This window comes from Chenopodium album, chromosome 10 (genome assembly GCF_948465745.1).
Source record: "Chenopodium album chromosome 10, dcCheAlbu1.1, whole genome shotgun sequence".
NCBI lineage: Eukaryota > Viridiplantae > Streptophyta > Magnoliopsida > Caryophyllales > Amaranthaceae > Chenopodium > Chenopodium album.
This window is the reverse complement of record NC_137843.1, coordinates 17352245-17371282: the sequence shown is the minus strand read 5'-3', so window position 1 is coordinate 17371282 and position 19038 is coordinate 17352245. Positions and strand designations below refer to the sequence as shown.

At 33.7% G+C, this 19038-nt stretch overlaps 1 protein-coding gene across 1 annotated transcript; it reads left to right on the top strand.

Moving 5' to 3' along the window:
* Positions 1-9496: 9496 nt before the first annotated feature.
* Positions 9497-12889, top strand: LOC145564955 (uncharacterized). The gene is made up of 4 exons (XM_081625100.1): positions 9497-10150; positions 11870-12000; positions 12138-12681; positions 12764-12889. The coding sequence occupies exons 1-4, from the start codon at positions 9497-9499 to the stop codon at positions 12887-12889; spliced, it is 1455 nt and encodes a 484-aa protein (XP_081481226.1).
* Positions 12890-19038: the final 6149 nt, after the last annotated feature.

Here is a 19038-nt window from a genome sequence, read left to right as displayed (position 1 = left end):
ATTATCCTTTACCTTTCCCTTTTGAGATGATTTACCATTGCCTACATTTTGTTGTTGTTGTTTGAGTGATTGTTGCTTCTTCAACTTATTTGGTGCAGAACCAGTTGAATTACTCCGCCTAAACAAACTCGAATCCGATTTCGAAAAATAATGATCACTTGTTGAATGACTTCTCCTCAAAATTTTAGCCGACCCAATCAACACTTTGTTATTACTATTAGAAACATTACCATTATCAGAACAATTACTCAAACTGTTGTTTCTGCTAAATTTCCTGAGCAACTTTGAATGAAAATTACTGGGTTTTTCTTCTTCTACTATCTTTTCCAGAAATTTGCCTGTTGATCCACTCCTAGATAATATTTTCCATGACCCAATTAACCCTTTTCTCTGATTTCTATCACAGTTCAAACTATTACTTCTCCTGAATTTCCAAAACGATTTCGCCGCTACTTGAGCATTGTTAACTTCCTCCTCCTCTTCTTCTTCTTCTTCTTCTTCTTCTTCTAGACTGTCTTCTAAGAACTCTTTTAAACTCTTTTTCCCCGTATCCGTAACCGTCGCAGACTGAAGATCCAAACAGGGTATTACTGGTACTCTTTCTACAACTGCTTCAGATTTTTTAACCTCTTCTTCATTTTTTAAGCGAGTAGGAATGATTTTTCCGTCAGAGAAAAGCTCATCTGCTGACGAAGATTGAAATGTGATACTTGTATCGACATTGAAAGCAAAATCGAAAGCTGAATCGACAAAGGAGCGATCCAGCTTACAGGAATAGTCGTTGATATTGGTACTACTTGTCTCATTCTCATCCAGATCTCGAGAAAATGAAAGTCTGGGACTAATCATGCCAACGAAATTCTCGGAGAACACATCTACAGCCATTGTTGATGATGAGTATGTTATGGAAGAGGGAGAAAGGAATATAAGGGTAGTAGAGAGAGAATGATAGATAATTGATTGAAGAAAGATTAATAATGAGGTTATGTTATTGAGTTGATTATTATTGAAGATGTGTATTTGAAGCATTGGAGGGAATATTAAGGTTGCAAGAGTGAAAACAATCACTATCAAGAAAAAGACACGGGGAAAAAAATATTTAATGGTGTAACAGCACAGTTTTCTTTTCATTTTTTGTCCTCATTAATTAAGAAATTAAAATTAAAAAAAGAAATATGCTTACATCCAACTAGATATATTTATGGTTTTGTATACAGTCTACTCTTATTGAAAATATAGAAAAAGAGTAAGGGGGGAATGTATATGATTAAGATTTTGGTTGGTGAATTTTGAGTTCTACATGTTATATGGTACGGCGTATTAATTAGTTGATATTCTTACGAATAAAAGACCTTTCATGCTGACGGTTTTCCTTTAAATTTTGGTTTTAATATACGATATTCTCATGCTATGATTACGAGGTGTATTAGAGAATATTATTATTCAGATATCTTTGTCATAATTTTAAGATGTATATAATCCTTATTATTTAATGTAGTTATTAGTATAAAATTATATTATGATAGGTTTCCTAACAAAATTTTGATTTTCCATATTGTAAGCTTATATGTTTGATCAATGGATAAAAATGCAACCAAAGAGTTTCACAAAATATAATACTTGAGTTCTATAAGTTAACATAAGTTCAAACACAACAAATTCATAAACAAATACGTCTAGAAAATGGTTTTAAAAAAAAAAAAAGTTTATAAAAATCCTACTTAAATTCACAGTTAAAACAATTTTAATTAAGTTAAAATAAATCTCGATAAGTTAAAATTGATGAACTGAATACACCTTTGATCACGAGTGGTTGAGACGAGTAATGATAAGTGGTAAAAACTCGTTGCATAATAAGAGTTGGTAAAAATTAAAAATGAAAGATGTAATGATAATTGGCATGAATTAAAGTGAGTAGGAATAGGGATTAGTTGCACCGAAAGGCTAGAAAAGAGAGGGAATTTGGTAAGGGAGTAATCTTTTTGTTACTTTCTGCTTTAATTTAACAAAGAAGAGATAAATGCGAGGAATTTACGGTTTCGTGTTTTTAATAGGACACAGAAGAAAGGCTATATATGGCCGTCAAAATAACGATGATTGTGGCCGCTTTTCTGGGTAAAGTCTAGAACTTGGTTGCATTATGTTTTTGCCATTTGGTCAAACTTATTCGTCAAAATACTAACCAAAGTTGCTCTCTTTGGCCTTGTTTGGTAAATGGCTTTTCATTGGCTTTTTGATTGGCTTTTGGCTTTTGGCTTTTTTATTTGGTCAAACATCCAAAATTCGTGTTTGGTAAATGGCTTTTTCAGCTAGCTGAAAAGCTGGCTTTTAAGCCAAAATGAAAAAGCTACTTGGAGTAGCTTTTGGCTTTTGGCTTTTGGCTTTCTAAGTTACTAATAACATTCAACAGCCAATTTTACCAAACATGTTTACAGACTAATAAAAAGTCAAACAGCCAACAAAAAAGCCAATACAAACAGCCAGTCAAACCAGCTAATCAAACCAGCCGACAGCCGACAGCCAACAGCCAACAGCCAATTGCCAAACAAGGCCTTTATGTTTTATCACCTCCTTTTCTCCCTCCTATCATACTAGTACTCAATTGGAATTGGTTTCAAATTTAAGTAAAGGTGTTGTTCTCTTTTAACTTACAAATTAAGTTGGTTAAGATGGTTTGTTTGTTTGAAAGTGAGGGATACCTCAAGCGGTTAGAGCTTTTCTTTCGGTTTCAGGATATCATGGGATCGATTTTCAACTCCGTCTTTGTAGCTCTCTCTAAACACCAAAAAAAAAAAAAAAAAAAAAAAAAAAAAAAAAAAAAAAAAAAATTATTGTTAAGTCTATTTCCAAAGACAACAAAAACACAAAGTATTGAATGAGTTTGTTTGATTGTGAGTACACAATCCAAAAAGTTGGAATTTTATATGTATGAAATGTCCAAAACTTATATCTAAATTTTAAAAGTTGAGATGTTAAAATTATATGAATATGGAATGTTCAATACTTAATAACTTGTATCTGTCTCATTGTGAGTTCGAACTCACATACAATCTTCTCGAAATAACTAGAATAAGCTGGACGGTGGTTAAAATCTAGTTTTGTTGGTGAAATTTTGAGAATGATACTTAAATCCGTACAAATATAAGGGTTTAAATCATGTTTACATCATTTTCTCTTTGGGATTTTCTACACACCAAAAACAAATAAAGTTAAAATATATTGATGTAAGTTTTAGAGATTATTATCCAAAATATTGCTGACATAATGTAATTGTTGTTGATACACCACCCTTAGTGAAAATAACTGTCTAAATACCTAAAATAACCTTATCACTACTCTTTTCAATTTGCCTATATAACCATTGTTTTTTTCTCTCCTGAAACAAAGGGAGTATTTCTTTTGATCATGTACTTGTACCTTGTAAAGACACAGACAGTAATTCAATTTAAGTTGCACTTATAAGGTACAACTATTTATACGGTGGGAATACTCAATGCAGGAAGACATAATTTTATTAATAAAATTGGTAAGTTGTTTATTAGAAACATTCAACGTATCATGGATATGGCTACTTGATCCACTTACAAAATTAAATAAAATTAAAAACTATCTATTTAATTTATTAAACTGATTGATTCAACCTTCAATTGGTTATCTTGCCAATGTTAAATAATTCTAAATTCTAGTCATTTTCATTATTAATATTGTATATATGAGTGCATGTCTTTATCTAGAAAATCAAATGGCTGAAGACCCAAACAATCTTGCAACCAAAAGAAAACAAAGATAATACGACATTATTAGTTTGTTGCATTTGCATTTTCTAATCATAACCATTAGAGGATTTTAGAGCATAGATAGCTCTACATCAATTTCATCAAGTTGCATTAAAAAACATAACATTATTTTATATTCCAAATTAATGGGGATTAATCAACAAATTGGTTAAATGAATTAGAAGTGGCAATAATATGGCGAACATCAAGAATCTAGTCAACTAGCATATAAATTGAGGAAAAGGCCTTAAAAAAATAAGAAGACGACCCTACATTATCACACACATACAGTTAGTTAAAACAAACCATCACAATCATATTTTATTTTTATTATCAGTCTTGCTTCATGCAGTATATATTCAGTTTACTGACAATTAGAATTATATAAAGTTTATAAGATCTATAACAACAACATTTCCACGTGGAATTTACACTAACATTAAGGGCTCCATTTACATAGGTTCAAGTTCATCTCTATCTATCCCTTCCCTGGCATATTTTGTTCCTTGTCAATTTGCCATAACATAAATAACGTGACTACTGCCTTGGTAGGGTGCATAATTGCATAAATGACCCTTTTCCTATAGCATTTTAATGATGTATGGGGGACATATGTTTGCTAGTTTTGTCACTCCTAGTCTCACATGGATTTATTATTGTTCCTCGATTTCAACACGTATATTGAGAAACTGAGATGTAGGGCGTGCAACTCATTACATTTTGGTTTAACTTTAACCTTCCTTCAGATGTATTTAGTGACATTTTTATAAATAAGGATACATATCATGATAAAAAAATAAAGCGCATCCAATTTATATGAAATAAATGATAATAATAAAGTGAAAACATAATGTTAGATGATAAAATAGGGTAGATCTAGAAAGAAAAGAGAACGTAAATAAACTAAAGCAATTAACAAACAAATAAAATGTTCACATTTTTGTATGAACACACCGCGCTGATATGCGTGGTTAAGGAGTCTTACAACCAAATGTTGAACTAATTGGTTAAACGAATGAGTGATTAATATTTTTATTTAAGTTGTGAGTGGACTTGAATCTATCTCTAAATGAGTCGTCGGGCATAAAAGTGTTTAATCCTCTTGTTTGTCATCGACTTGGCATTATGGGGAATATTTTTACGTATGTATTTTACTTTTGAAGAATTTTAAGAATGTAATTTGTATACTTGAGTATATAACTTGTGATTTCCCCTCATTATGCTATTGAAAAATAACTAGTATGTGGCACCGGACGTTGCCCTTGATCTTTAATTTGAGTAAGGAGTATTAATTTTTTGGATTTGAAAGATAGCGTTGAGCTTGTTTTCTTATAACAAACTTGAAGGTCATTGAACAACTGTAAATTATTTAAGCTTTTTTTTTAAGATTGTACCGTGTATGCAATAGTTAATTTTACTGTTTAATCTTTTATAGACATTGATTGTAACAAAATGTAGATGATATTTCTCTCTTTTTTACTAAACAAAATACATAGTTTTACCAAAAGAGTTATTAGTGTTCAATTAAATTTTTTCACGAATAAAAATTTAAACATCATGTAAAACGACAAACCAAAATCAAACCATCTTACATAATAGAGTACAAAATTAAGAAACTTACCAATTTTGTTTCCCTTAATAATTTAATGATCAACTCCATTTGCATGTACCCGGTGTACAGTATTTTTACTGTACATCGGGTTTTTCTCACGTGCAACTTCTTTATTGTTTTTTTTTTTTTTTTTTTTTTTAAAATAGCTTAATTTAAAATCACGGAATTTTATACCTAAATCAAAAAAACGCAGAACAATGGAGGAGAGAGAAAGTGAGAAAACGCAGAACAATGGAGGAGAGAGAAAGTGAGAAATCGCAAAAATTGCAAAAAACGATCATCAATCGAGGAGAAAAAAGGTTAGAAAACGCAAAAATTGCAGAAATCGATCATCAATAAAGGAGAAAAAAGGTGAGAAAACGCACAAATAGAAGAATTCGATCATCAATCGAGGAGAAAAAAGGTGAGAAAACTTACAAATTGCAGAAATCGATCATCAATGGAGAATTCGACTTTCGATACAACAAAATGCAGCAATCTCATTCACGAATTGCTACAAAAACAGAGGCAAGTTACCCTTTTCACGCATAAAAGTTACCCTATCTATCCAAAAAAAGTATACCTTATCCTTTCTATCCACTAAATTAACCTTCTCTTTGTTAATAGTTACCCTTTCAAGTAATAAAAGTTACCCCTTTTGTCAATAAAAGTTACCCTTTTCATGCATAAAAGTTACCCTATCTACCCAAAAAAGTATACCTTATCAAATATAAAAAGTAACCCTTTTTATGCCACAAAGTAACCCTTTTTATGCACAAAAGTGACCCCAAAAAACATACACAAGAACCTTTCAAATTACTTAATGTATGCACATACATCAGTATTCCAAAAGAACAAAAAACTAACCACTAAGTTTAATTACATCATTTAACTTGATGTATATGCACAAACATTAAGTTTTTTCATTGTTCAAAAAATGCTCCTAGACCTAATCAACCTTTGCTTCTAACAGTCATTTCACCCTTTAGAAGGAGTGTACTTGTCTGTCTTCTTTTTTGCCCTTTTTCCTTTGGGATTCTCTTCGTCTGCCTCTGCCTTTGCTTCTACTTCAGCTGCCATTATTCTTTCTTCATTATCTTTCTTCTTCTTTGCAGAAATTGCATCCTTTCTTCTCATTTCAATTTCTTGGCAATAAGCAGGATCTTTCTTCTTCTCATTGAACTTCTCTAATTCTGACAACACATCATTCCTAGATTCATTCAAATCACACAGCACCAGTGTCGTACAAATCTCACCTCGCAGAAATTTTCTCCCAATAATCTCACAACAGAAAAAAAAAAAAAAAAAAAAAAACTTATCAATATGTATAAAAATCCTTTTTACTGCATAAAGTCACCCTTAAAATACAACAAGTAACCCTTTTAAATAAAAAAGTAACCCTTTAACAAGCATAAAGTGACCCTTTTAACTATATAAAGTGACCCTTTTAACTATATAAAGTGACCCTTTTCACTGCATAAAGTCACCCTTTAAACTACAACAAGTAACCCTTTTAAATACAAACGTGACCCTTTTGACAGAATAAAGTGACCCTTTTCACAGCATAAAGTGACCCTTTTCAAAGCATAAAATAACCTTTGTCATGCATATAAATAACAATGTATATATTACTCACACACAATGCACAATGCACATATTACTGGTACTCAAACACATATACACAAACACAATGCAGATATGCATACTATTCTCATAATCTAACTAAAACCTAACATCAAAACTTGAAGAATAATGAATAAAACTTCTGAAAACAAACATGCAAAATTTGTTTAACATGTAACAACACCACAACACATATATATCAAATTTTGAACCAATTATCACAATGAACAATAAAATAAAGCAAAATTAAACATAATAACTTCAAAATTGAAATTCAATTATCATAATATGCATAATAAATCAACAGAAAACAATAAAAAATAACATGCACTACTAATTCGACATATATAAGCGAAAATTCAATTGAAAATTCGAAAAAATGATGAAAAATTAAACAAACACACCTTCTTCAGCATCTACAGCCTTCTTTGTAATCTTCTTCTTCACCATTGCTGAAACTAACACTACAAAAAACGAAAACAAAATCAAAATCAAAAAACCTAAAAATCGAAGAACCAAAACAATTTAAACTAACAAAAATCTCAAAAAAATAAGTAAACTAACCACAATTAAGCGATAAACAACTTCACAAGTGAAAGAAAAGTGAGAAAAAGCTCGAAAAAGCTCGAAAAGCAACAATGGAGGAGAGAGAAATCGCAGTTAACTGGTTTTTAGAGAGAGAAAAACGAGGAGAGAGAAAGCGTGAATGAGTGAATGAAGGAGAAAATCAAGGAGAGAGAAAGTTCTTTTTCTTTAATTTTGGAAAGCACGTGCCCAGGACAGTTTTTTTGTCCTTAAAATCCGCCATTCAATATCATTATTGAACACCCGCTTTTTTTAAAAATTTGTGTTTAATGATTAGTGATGAGTTGTCGACAGTGACCTCAAATTAGTCAAACCTGTAATACAACATATTACAAAAAAAAGTATAAAAGTATAAAACCAAATTAAAATATATTTATATTGAAGGCCAAGTTGAAGCAAAGTAGAATAAGTCCCTCGAGTAGGGTTCCAAAATTCTCTCTAGGGTTCCGTGTTTCTTCCTCCAAGAATTTCTGTGCCCATCAATTCTGCTAATTTACTTTCACAAATCAGATAACAATTTATGTCCTTGATCTCTCGTTGACATGGATGACCAATTAATTGTGGCGTGGGATAACTTGAAGCTGACTGATGAAGAAAACTTCGTTCTTGGTGCATCGAGTGGTATGGAAGACGATAAGGGATCACAACAAAAGCTTGCTCTGTCTCTGGGGGCAAGCTTCTCACAAAGAAGTCGTTCAATGTTGATGCAATGAAGAGGATCCTGAAAAACCTCTGGCGAATCGATGATAATGTGGCAATTAGGTCTGTCGGTACAAACTTGTTTGTTTTTCCAGTTTTTCAACGCTGATGATAGGAACAAAGTGTTGGATGGAAGGCCTTGGGCTTTCGATAACCAAACCCTATTATTGAAGGAGATTAATGCTAATGAACAACCATCTGAAATTACTTTTGACTCATGCCCTTTTTGGATTCGAATCCTCGATGTACCGTTTGGCAAGCGTTCCATATGGTTTGCTAAAGATGTTGGGGATAGTATCGGTGAATGTCTAGAAGTTGATGATTCGAACCCTCTTGGATGGGAGGAATATATGAGGGTAAAGGTTCTTGTGAACATCAATAAACCTCTGCGTAGGGGTATGAAAATTGCTGTTGACTCGGGGCATACGAAGTGGATTGGTTTTAAGTATGAACGGCTTGGTGATTTTTGTTATTTTTTGTGGCCAAATTGGTCATAACGATAAGGACTGTGAGGAGAAGGATAATTGCACCAATGAATCTCCAATTGTTTTCCAATATGGCCCGTTCTTGACTGCATCCCCTCACCGCTCGAAGGTGCCGGCTGTTGAAAGGGAGAAGGAGAAGAGATGGGTTGAGAGCTTATCTAAGAAAAGGAGAGTACCAAGGTCAGATTATAATGATCCTACTGCTATTCGCTTGGGGCCTCCTGGTGTCACAAGAAAATTGTTATTTTCTTCTCCAAATACAAGCCTTGCAACAACTCCGAAGCCTCGTGCTATTTCTCTCATGGCCGTGACTGATGATAGTAATGGAAAAGTGGTGCTGAGACCTTCAGTGTTGCAGGAGGGGAAGACTAAGTGTGCTGATCAGGTTCCTATCGCAAGCAGAATGGGCAGAACGTGGAAAGGAATGCAGGGATTATGTGTATGCAGGGTAACTCATCGACTGGGCAGCCCTCTGGTTCGTGTGAGACGGGGGCAGCAGCTCCTAAAGCCCGCAAAAGTAGGCATAGGGAGGATATTATTGCTATGTTAGTGAGTGAGACTGGTGATAGTCTTAATGGGTCAAGGAAAAGGGGTGCCGATGCTATGCTTGAGGTGAATGAAGATGTTTCTGTCAATTTCTCGGAGAAGAAAATGAAACATAGTGTGAGTGATGATTTTGCTATTATTTCTGTATCTAAAGTAGAGGGTCGTGGGGATGCCCATGCCCTCGAAAAGCAATGAAAATTTTTAGTTGGAACTGCCACGGGCTTGGCAACCCGCGTGCAGTTAGGGGTCTCCAAGATATGTGTTGGAGAGAAAAGCCAAATATTGTTTTTGTAATGGAAACTATGCTTGATGAAAAAATTCTTAATGAAATAAAAAACTGTTGTGGTTACACGAATGGTGTTTGCTTTAGTAGTTTAGGTAGATCTGGAGGTTTGGGAATGTGGTGGAAGGACATCAACGTCCAAATTGTGTCTTACTCTATTCACCATATTGATGCTCATATTTTAGATGATAATAATGTGCCTATTTGGAGAGCAATTGGTATCTATGGTTGGCCGAAACAAGCGAATAAATGTCAAACTTGGTCCCTAATGTCTCAGCTCAAAGGGCTTAATGATCTTCCATGCATTATGTTTGGGGATTTCAATGAACTTTTGAGCTTGTCCGAAAAAGAGGGTGGTGTTCCAAGAAGTGAGAGGCTTATGGATGCTTTCCGGGAAGCAATTGATAGGTGTACTCTTAGAGACCTCGGTTATAAAGGAAGCATCTTTACTTGGGAGAGGGATAATTCCATGGCAACATTTGTAAGAGAGCGGCTTGATCGGTTTCTTGCGGATGAGGGGTGGTGCAACACTACTAGAAATAGGCCTATTTCCGACGGATTGGTTTCGACGGACACCTAATTCCGTCGGAAACATAGGAAATTCCGACGGATTTTTATTCCGTCGGACATTTACAACGAATTTTAAAGATCTGTCGGAAATTTCGGACGGAATATAAATCCGTCAGAATATATGGGCTTTCCGACGGAATTTTCCGTCGAAAATGTAATTTCCGACAGAATTAAAATCCGTTGGAATATATTTAAAAAAAAAAAATTTCAAACCCTAATATTCAGCCCCCCTTTTATTTCACCCTCAGCCGTTTTTTTTCACTTCCCTCTTTTCATTCTCTCTCCTTTCTTCTGATGTATCTTTCTCTTCTTTCCTCTCCTTCTTCCTCCTCTTTCTCTCTCCTTCTCCCTCCTCTTTCTCTTCTTTCTTCGTCATCTCACCCACGACCGCCGTCGTCTCACGCTGCTGCCACCCTTATAAATCCCCTTGCCGCGCTAATTGTCTTACGTTTTTGATTTTATACGTCTTTAAGGTTAAATTCGACAGTCAAAACTCTAGATCTAGAGTTTTTATTGTCGAATTAAGCCTTATTAACCTAAATTTGGTGGAATTCGAAGCTAATTTCATAATTAAAAGTATGTTTTGATGCTTTTAATGTTCTTTCTTTTTTAAAGTTTTTTTTTCAAAAAAAATTTGGGTTCTGGTGGCTCGTTGGTGGTTTTAGGGTCAGTTTAAGGGTGGGTCGAGGGAGGTGGTGGTGGGTGCCGCCAGGGCCAAGGGTTAGGGTTAGGGTGGGGTGGGTTAGGGTGGTGAGAGAAGGTTGGTTTGGTTAGGGTTCGATCGGGTTTGGGTGTTTTAGGTCGGGTCTGGGTTAGGGATTTGGGTCTGGGTTAGGGGTTTGGGTGTTTTAGGTTGGGTCTGGGTTAGGGTTTGGGTCTGGGTTAGGTTTGGTTTTGTGGGGTGGGTTAATTTAGTGGGTGGCGGTTAGGGTTGAATGGGTTAAGGTGTTGGTAGATCTAGGTTATTGGGTTAGGGTCGTGGTGGGTCTGGTTGGTGGGTTCATTCGGGTTAGGTGGGTTAGGGTTGAATAGGTTAAGGTGGTGGTGGCAGCTTAGGGTCTGGTTGGTTTAGATGGTGCGGTGCGTGGTGGCGGCTTGTGGGGTGGCAGTAGGGGTTGGACGTGGTGGTGGGTGGTGGTGTGGGGTGGGTTTTTTTTTCTTTGGTAGAAGTTTCCAACGGAAATTTCGTCGTGATTTTCCGACGGATTTGTTTTCCGTCGGAAATTTACGACGGACTTTCCCGGGCCGGAATATGTCTTCCGATGCATGATTTCCGTGGGAAAAGTGCTTCAGACATAAATTCCATCGGAAAAGGCCCTTTTCCTACAAAGGGTTTTCCGACGACAATTTCTGACGGAATTCCGTCAGTAACCCTATTTTCGACGGAAAACAGGGAGTTTCCGAAGGATTTTTTCCGTCGGAAATCGACACTTTTCTAGTAGTGCAATTTGTTTCCTGTTCGAGATGTCCATCACTTGCCAATATTGAAGCCCGACCATGCACCTATCAATTTGTCCACAGAGACAAGGCGCATGGATGACTGGGGTGGGTCGGGTTTTAAGTTCGAGAATTTTTGGCTTTCAAATAAAGGCTGCAACGATGTTATAAGGGAGGCGTGGGCTGATTCTGGTGGCCTTGGAATGCGGCAAAAAATTTCTTTTTGCGGGAGAGACTTGCAAGTTGGGCTGCTTTAACTTTTGGCTCCATTAAGAAGAAAATAAAGAAGGCGGAGAAGGCTCTTAAGGTGCTAAAAGAGGGTGCTATGGATGGTGATGTATTGGAGCGTTGCCATGCTTTATCGACAGAGCTCGATTCCTTATACTTGCTCGAGGAGTCGTATTGGTTTGCTCGAGCCCGGGCAAATGAATTGCGAGATGGGGATAAAAATACAAAATATTTTTATCATAAAGCAGTCAACGCAAGGCTCGGAATTGAATAGCGGGTCTCTTTGATGACAATGGGGTCTTGAGAAATAAAAGGGTGGATATTGAGAAGTTGATTGTCGCATATTTCGCCAAGCTCTTTGCCACAAGTTCTGCGACTGGTTTTCAGGATGCAATGGAAGGCCTCGATGCAGTTGTTACTCCGGAGATGAACTCAACCCTTGATAGAGAACCCACCAGTGAAGAAATTAAGCAAGCTTTGTTCCAGATGCACCCCCATAAGGCTCGGGGCCCTGACGGTATGCACGCTTTATTTTTTCAGAAATTTTGGCATGTTGTCGGGTCAGATATTATTGCTTTTATTCAGAGTTGGTGGAATGGGAATGTGAATATGGCTGAGATAAATAACACTTGTGTTGTCCTTATTCCGAAGTGTGATAAACCTACTTTGATTTCGGAATTTAGGCCAATTAGTTGCTGCAATGTTATTTATAAAATCATCTCTAAGGTGTTGGCAGATAAATTGAAAAATTTTCTGGGTGATATAATCTCTCCGAATCAGAGTGCTTTTGTTTCGCAGAGGCTCATTACTTATAATGTCATAGTTGCTTTTGAAATTTTTCATGCCATGAAAGAGGCGGTGAGGGGAAGGATGGTAATGCTGCTCTAAAACTTGATATGAGCAAGGCGTATGATGAGTGGAATGGGTCTTTTTGGAACAGGTGATGATGAAATTGGGTTTCTCGAATAATTGGGTTCATCGTATTATGTGTTGTCTTAAAAGTGTCTCTTTTGCTTTTAAGATAAATGGTCAGACTTCGGGGTCCGTGATTCCGTCTAGAGGATAAAGCTAGGGTGATCCTATATCTCCGTACTTATTTCTGTTATGTGCGGATGCTTTTTCGACGCTAATTTCTAATGCGGCCAATGGTAACTTAATTCATGGAGCTAGAATTTGCAGAAATGCTCCCAGGGTGTCTTATTTATTTTTTGCAGATGTGTAGACACCCAAATGTGTCTCTCCAAAACCAAACTCAGTAATGAATACCTTTCATGTCACTTGATTATCGAACAAAGTGAAGTGTGAAAAGTCTAGTGATGTGGTTGTTTTTATTAAAATACTTTCTTTCTGTTTTTGAAAATATTCTTTTTTCTCACTCTATTTATGAAAATAGCCAGTCTAATTTAGTTTGGTCCATGATGAGGGTCCAGTAATGGTGTAATTGAATTGGGTTCGAAAAGAGCTTTCCAACGATATATTATAAGCTCAATTCCGATGAATAATGAGAAAGTTATGGCCAAAATACTAAATTGGGCCCGAAATGAATTTTATATGCGGCCCAATGATTTAGAGGAGGGCCTATTAATTATTATTCCTAAAGTTATTAGGATTGGTTTTAATCTTCTAGAATAATCTAGAAGGTTCTTTTAAATTCTAATAGTATTAGGATTGATAATTATATTTTTAAAGAGTTTTATTTGGAATAAAATAAGTGTTTTATGATAAACCCGATTTTAATTTGATAAACGCGGAATTAGCTGCTTAATCATATTAAGAAGAGGATTCCGCGCACAAAGCGCGTTTTATCTTTTAATTAGCGCCAAACGACAGAGTTTGTCGCCAAATGACAGAGTCTGTAGCCTGGTGCTAATGCCTGTCGCCTGGCGACATATGCCAGTTTTATTCCGTATAGAACTTGAAGTATTTTCTATCGTTTTCGGACTATTTTCTCTATAAATAGGGTCCTTGACCCCCGATTTTAAGGGACAACGATTCACAATCATCTAATTCTTTCTCTCTAAAAGCTAGAAGCTTTCTCTCTATTCTTGTTTCTAAACCTCCCCTCATACAAAATTCCACATACATTAGTTCTAGACACACCTAGCCAAGTTCGAAGTTGCCTTCGCCCTAGACGTGAAAGGTTGATAATTTCTGAGGGTTTGGTCCGAAATCTTTATTTCAATTATTTAATTTAATTGTTTGTTTATTATTTTCCTTGAAGTTACTAACGCGTGTATTTTGTTATTAGAAAGAGATACGAGGCATCGAAGTAAGTAATTTAATTGTTATTATTTTGATATAGAAATCATGCTTTAATTATTTTGATTCCTTGTATCATGTTAGGATGTCCTTATGATTCCTAGTATCATGTTTAGGGTAGTAACTAAGATTTCTAATATCATGTATGGTTGCTTCCTATCTCTTCTATCATGTTAGTATCATGTTAGGGATAAAGATTTGATTTTTGTTGTTTAGAGACATGCTAGGGTTTGTTATTAATCTTGTTAGTATATTCCTAGGATCTGGCTATTATTATTATGCTTTATTGAGATTATTATGATGATGATGATTGTTATTATGTTGCTTGATATTATTATTATTATTATTATTATTATTGCTTGATCACGCCCTCTCTTGCAGGATTAAAGGGAATTTGTACTTGTAATCACGCTTAATAAGATAATTAATAATCTTGTTTGGGTTAATATGATTATAATTCAAGTGATCGTCAATAATAGTTTTGTTTGTGCATTAATATTCAACCAACATAGATTAAACAGGTTTAGGGATAATATATTGATTGTATGTTAGTCAGAATGCGCACATGAATATGAGAAGAATAAAGTAGAGGCCTATTATTGGGGCAAGTTCAATCTCTTTTAGGTTGGATTATTTGATTAATTATTGTTAATAAGAGTTTGAATCGAAAGATTGTATTTTTAAAGGCTTGCCTACAATTAGCAATTCTGATTATGTTAGCGACCGAACTACATATGTTGAATTGAGAGTGTTAAGACCCGACCGCCGTAGGCTTAGCAATTGCTCTAGACGATTGGTTGATTGAATTGTTATTGTTATTTGATAGATTTAGAACTATAAACATGGTGAGCAAAAACCCTAGTTCTTTTTATTAATTGTTTTATTCGTATTTTAATTTAGAACTATACTTTTATCCCAATCTCTCCGTGGATTCGACCCTACTTACCCTACTACATTTTTAGAAATTTATTTTTGACAGGTGTACGACAACCTATCACTTATTAGTGTAATACCATGTATTTTTATATGTATATTAAATTAAAGTATTATTTTATGACGTATTTGAATAATTTAAAATGGATTATTTATGGAATTTTAATACGGAGTATTTAAAAAGGTGTATTTTAATTGAAAACCCATTTGCTATTTATTTATATGGTTTGAAAACATACTATTTTATATTTGTAAACTTTGCGACATGTTTTAAATGATAAAGGAGTTTTTTAGTCAAAAAGGATTTTAATTAAACTCAAATTATCAATTTGAGTGGAAGTGGGAGTATTAAGGGCAAATAGGAAAATTCATGTAGGAAGAGGGTTTAGAGAGGAGTATAAATACAAACCTAAAGCAAAAATCAGATTTTGCCCAAGGTGATAATTCCAAAGAGCTAAACACTCTCCCTCCTCTTATTTTTCCTATTTAATTCCTCTCCTTTTTTAACACCACACAATCCACCACGGTGTGGCATGCTACCACCACCACAGCAGCCCTCCGACAGAACTCGCCGACCCCTTGTGCGTTTTCAGTTTCGAACAAAAAAACTTGTTTTAAAATTAAATTTGCTTTGATTAATTATTGTTTTAGGTGTTGTGTGATGTTTTTAATGATGTTTAATTTATATAATTTTCAAATTTGGTTTTTGTATGAAAAGCCCCAATTTGTCAAACCCTAGGTTTCTAATTTGATGTTTATTGAAGGAAATTAATTGTGGTTGGTTAATACTATTTAAATTAATGTTTTTAAACAAAATTACAACAAATTTAAGGGTTTTATATTGTTCGAATTTTTATGTAGAGGCTAGAATAAAATATTCTTGGAAGGATTTTAATTACCCATTAATTGGGAATAAAGTAAGTGATTTTAATTAATTTTCAGCACGTTTGAGAAGGTTTAAAAGTGTTTAAACAGTGTAAATATTGTTGTAAATTTAATATGAATAGATATTAATGTCTCTTAGTATTTGTGGGTTGTAGGAGACTTCCAAGTGAGTGATTTCGTGTAGTTGTGTCAATTTTGAGATCATATTCGAGGTATGTTCGATCCTGATTGGTTACTCTGTGATGGGGAAGTGTTTCCTGTTTGATTTCTTGTAGAAGAGAATTGTTCCCTACTGAGTTATCATAAGTATAATAATTTGGGTATGGAATTTGTAAACGTTAACAATGATATTTCTCAACTCGAACGAGGTAAGAAATTAAATATTTGTAGTCAGGGTACCATTGTTCATAATAGTCTTTATGTTTAGAGTAATTGAGGATGTCCCCAAGCAAATAGAAATCAGCAAACTTTGTTTTAACAACCAAATATGGGTCTTCGCCAGGAAGACAATGAACAATCAGGGCTGAAATCAGCAAACCTTTAGCGTTGTTAGGTTACACTAATTTTCCATGTGCACTCAAAATTTTCTAGAAAATGCAAAATTGACAAGTTGTTTGGTTAACCAAAAAAGTGCAAAATGGAAAAAGTTGAAATTCACGGGAATTTGAAGTTCCCATATAATGTAGGAATTAAATTACATTGAAAAATGCTTACCAAACATCTATAACTGTATAACTATATACTAAAGGCGAAACCAAAGATGACACGTGTCAACTTTTGGTTAAAAATTTTCCCGCCAAAACTTTTATTTTTATTTTATTTCTTTGCTTTTTGGTTTTTTGTCAAAAAATCTTCTTAGAAAAGATTTAATATATGTAATACAAAGTATAATTTTTTCATTTCCTCAAAAAAAAAAAAAGTATAATATTTTCATTCCTTTCTTACAAAAATAATACTTTTTCCTTCCAAAATAATCATTATGTTTCTTCCTTATATATTATACTCAAATATTAATTATTTCATTATTTGATATGTTAAATATCTTTAATTATATGTATAATTTTGGTTTCCTATCTTTATCTAATAACTACATACTGTAACATTATGATGCAATCGATGTTTTATTTTATTAAGCATACAATATAATTTTTTAATTAAAGATTAAATTAATAAATCGGTCAGATTTATATATACATTTATTTAGTAATCTCTTGCCTCTCTTCTCCTCTTCTCTCCTCCTCTCTTCTAGGGTTTCTCCAAAATCTTTCCCTAAATTTTCTTTAGTTTTGCAATTTAGGTTTCAATTAATCTACACGAGTAAGTGTAGATACGTCCGTCTCCCTATGGTGGAGTGTCTCCCTATGGCGGAGTCGTTAGTTTTTGTTAGTTTAGTTGTTTGTTTATTTTTAGGGTTTCTTTGTGTGTTAGGGTTTATAAAAAAGGTAATCATCTTTTGCCCTATTGTCAGTTCTTTGGTAAAGATTTGTTCGGGATCGCAACGGTTGTCAAGTTTTCAAATGCGTTCTAGCGAATCAGATGAAAATCATCCTTACGACTACAACAAATCGTTAGACCGTCTTTCCGAAAAGGCTGTATATTCCAGCAATGTGTGCGAGAGATGTACCACAGTGCAAGAATTTTTCAACGACCATAGCTTTGACGAAGGAAACCCTAATTTGATTCAATTTTATGTATTTGTTAATGTAGATTTCATTTATAGATGCCGGATGACTTTTTATTAATGAATTGATTTGTTTCAAAAAAAATATATATACATTTATTTCTTTAGATAAAATAAAAAAAATACTAAGTATGTAGGTAATTTTAAACATATTATCATAACTTTTTAAGTATTTAAAATAGGAATTATATGGGTTAAAAATTATTCGTTTTATATAATATTTTTGTATCAATACACCACGGGTTTTATGTTACACCACATGCCCATATTATTACTACGGTAAATCTTATTGTGATATTATCTATGCGATAATATGACCTTTTTTTTTAATTATATTTTCACATTTTAAAAGTAGTCAATTTTATATGGTAGAAGAAAAAAAAAAGCTGTATATATAGATATGGTAGATGGAAGGCTAGCTATATATATATATAGATATGGTAGATGGAAGGCTAGCTATATATATATATATATATATATATATATATATATATATATATATATATATATATATATATATATATATATATATTTGTTTGTCAAAAAGAAAAATAGTACAGAGAATCACTTTGTTGTGAATTTTAAAACACTCATAGTCAAAGGAGTATTTTTACAAAACTCATTTTGTTAATAAGCTCTTTGTACTTTGTTTGATTTTTCGTGTTTTATTTTAGTAAATATTAGAAATAATAAGAAAATAAATATATAGTAGTTAAATTTTTCATGTGGTTTATAATCTTTTTGTCAATTTTATTTTTGAAATTAAATATGAATTATTATGTTACAAGGACTAACGATAAATATAATTATAGTGTTACACCAATAATAGTCTGAAAATTACCGTGCATGGCCTGTTTGGTATGGAGCATTTCATTTGAAATGCTTGAATTGGATCAAACACCTTGTTTGGGTAATCCAAAAAATTTAGAATTGGAATTGGCCTAATTCCAACCCACTTAAACTTAAGTTTATTTTTCATAATTTGAAATCCATCAAAAAAGTCTGTCATTTGAAATCCAAAAAAGTAACGACAATGCATCTTTCTCTCTCCCCGTGCTTTCTCTCTCTTCTCATGAGCTTTCTCTCTCTTCTCGTTCGCTCTCATTGCTCGTTTGCTAGGAATTTGTGCGAAACCACATCTCTCTACAAGGGTTGTTCAATTTGTTTAGCTTGAATTTGTTGTGTTATTGGTTAATTTCTGAGAAATTTAGGTTTTATTTTCTATAATCTTAGGTTTAATTGTGTTGGATCTTCTTGGTAATTCTCTGATTTTCCTTCAGATTTTATTTTTTTCCTTTGAATTGGCCTAACTTTCCTCCAAATTGGCCCAATTTTCTTTCTATAATGTATTTTTTTCCAATTGATTTCGAAGTTTGTTTCAAAAAAAAAAAAAAAAAAACAAAAAAAAAAAATTGATTTCGAAGTTATATGCATGCTTTGATTGATCTGTAAATTTT

Bases quoted from the DNA above. Each gene is read 5' to 3' on its own strand.
- LOC145564955 (XM_081625100.1), top strand. From the start codon at position 9,497: ATGAAAATTTTTAGTTGGAACTGCCACGGGCTTGGCAACCCGCGTGCA. The intron at 12,001-12,137 runs GTTTGCTCGAGC...GAGAAATAAAAG, and splicing joins TTGCTCGAGGAGTCGTATTG to GGTGGATATTGAGAAGTTGA. The intron at 12,682-12,763 runs GTGAGGGGAAGG...TTTTTGGAACAG, and splicing joins TTCATGCCATGAAAGAGGCG to GTGATGATGAAATTGGGTTT.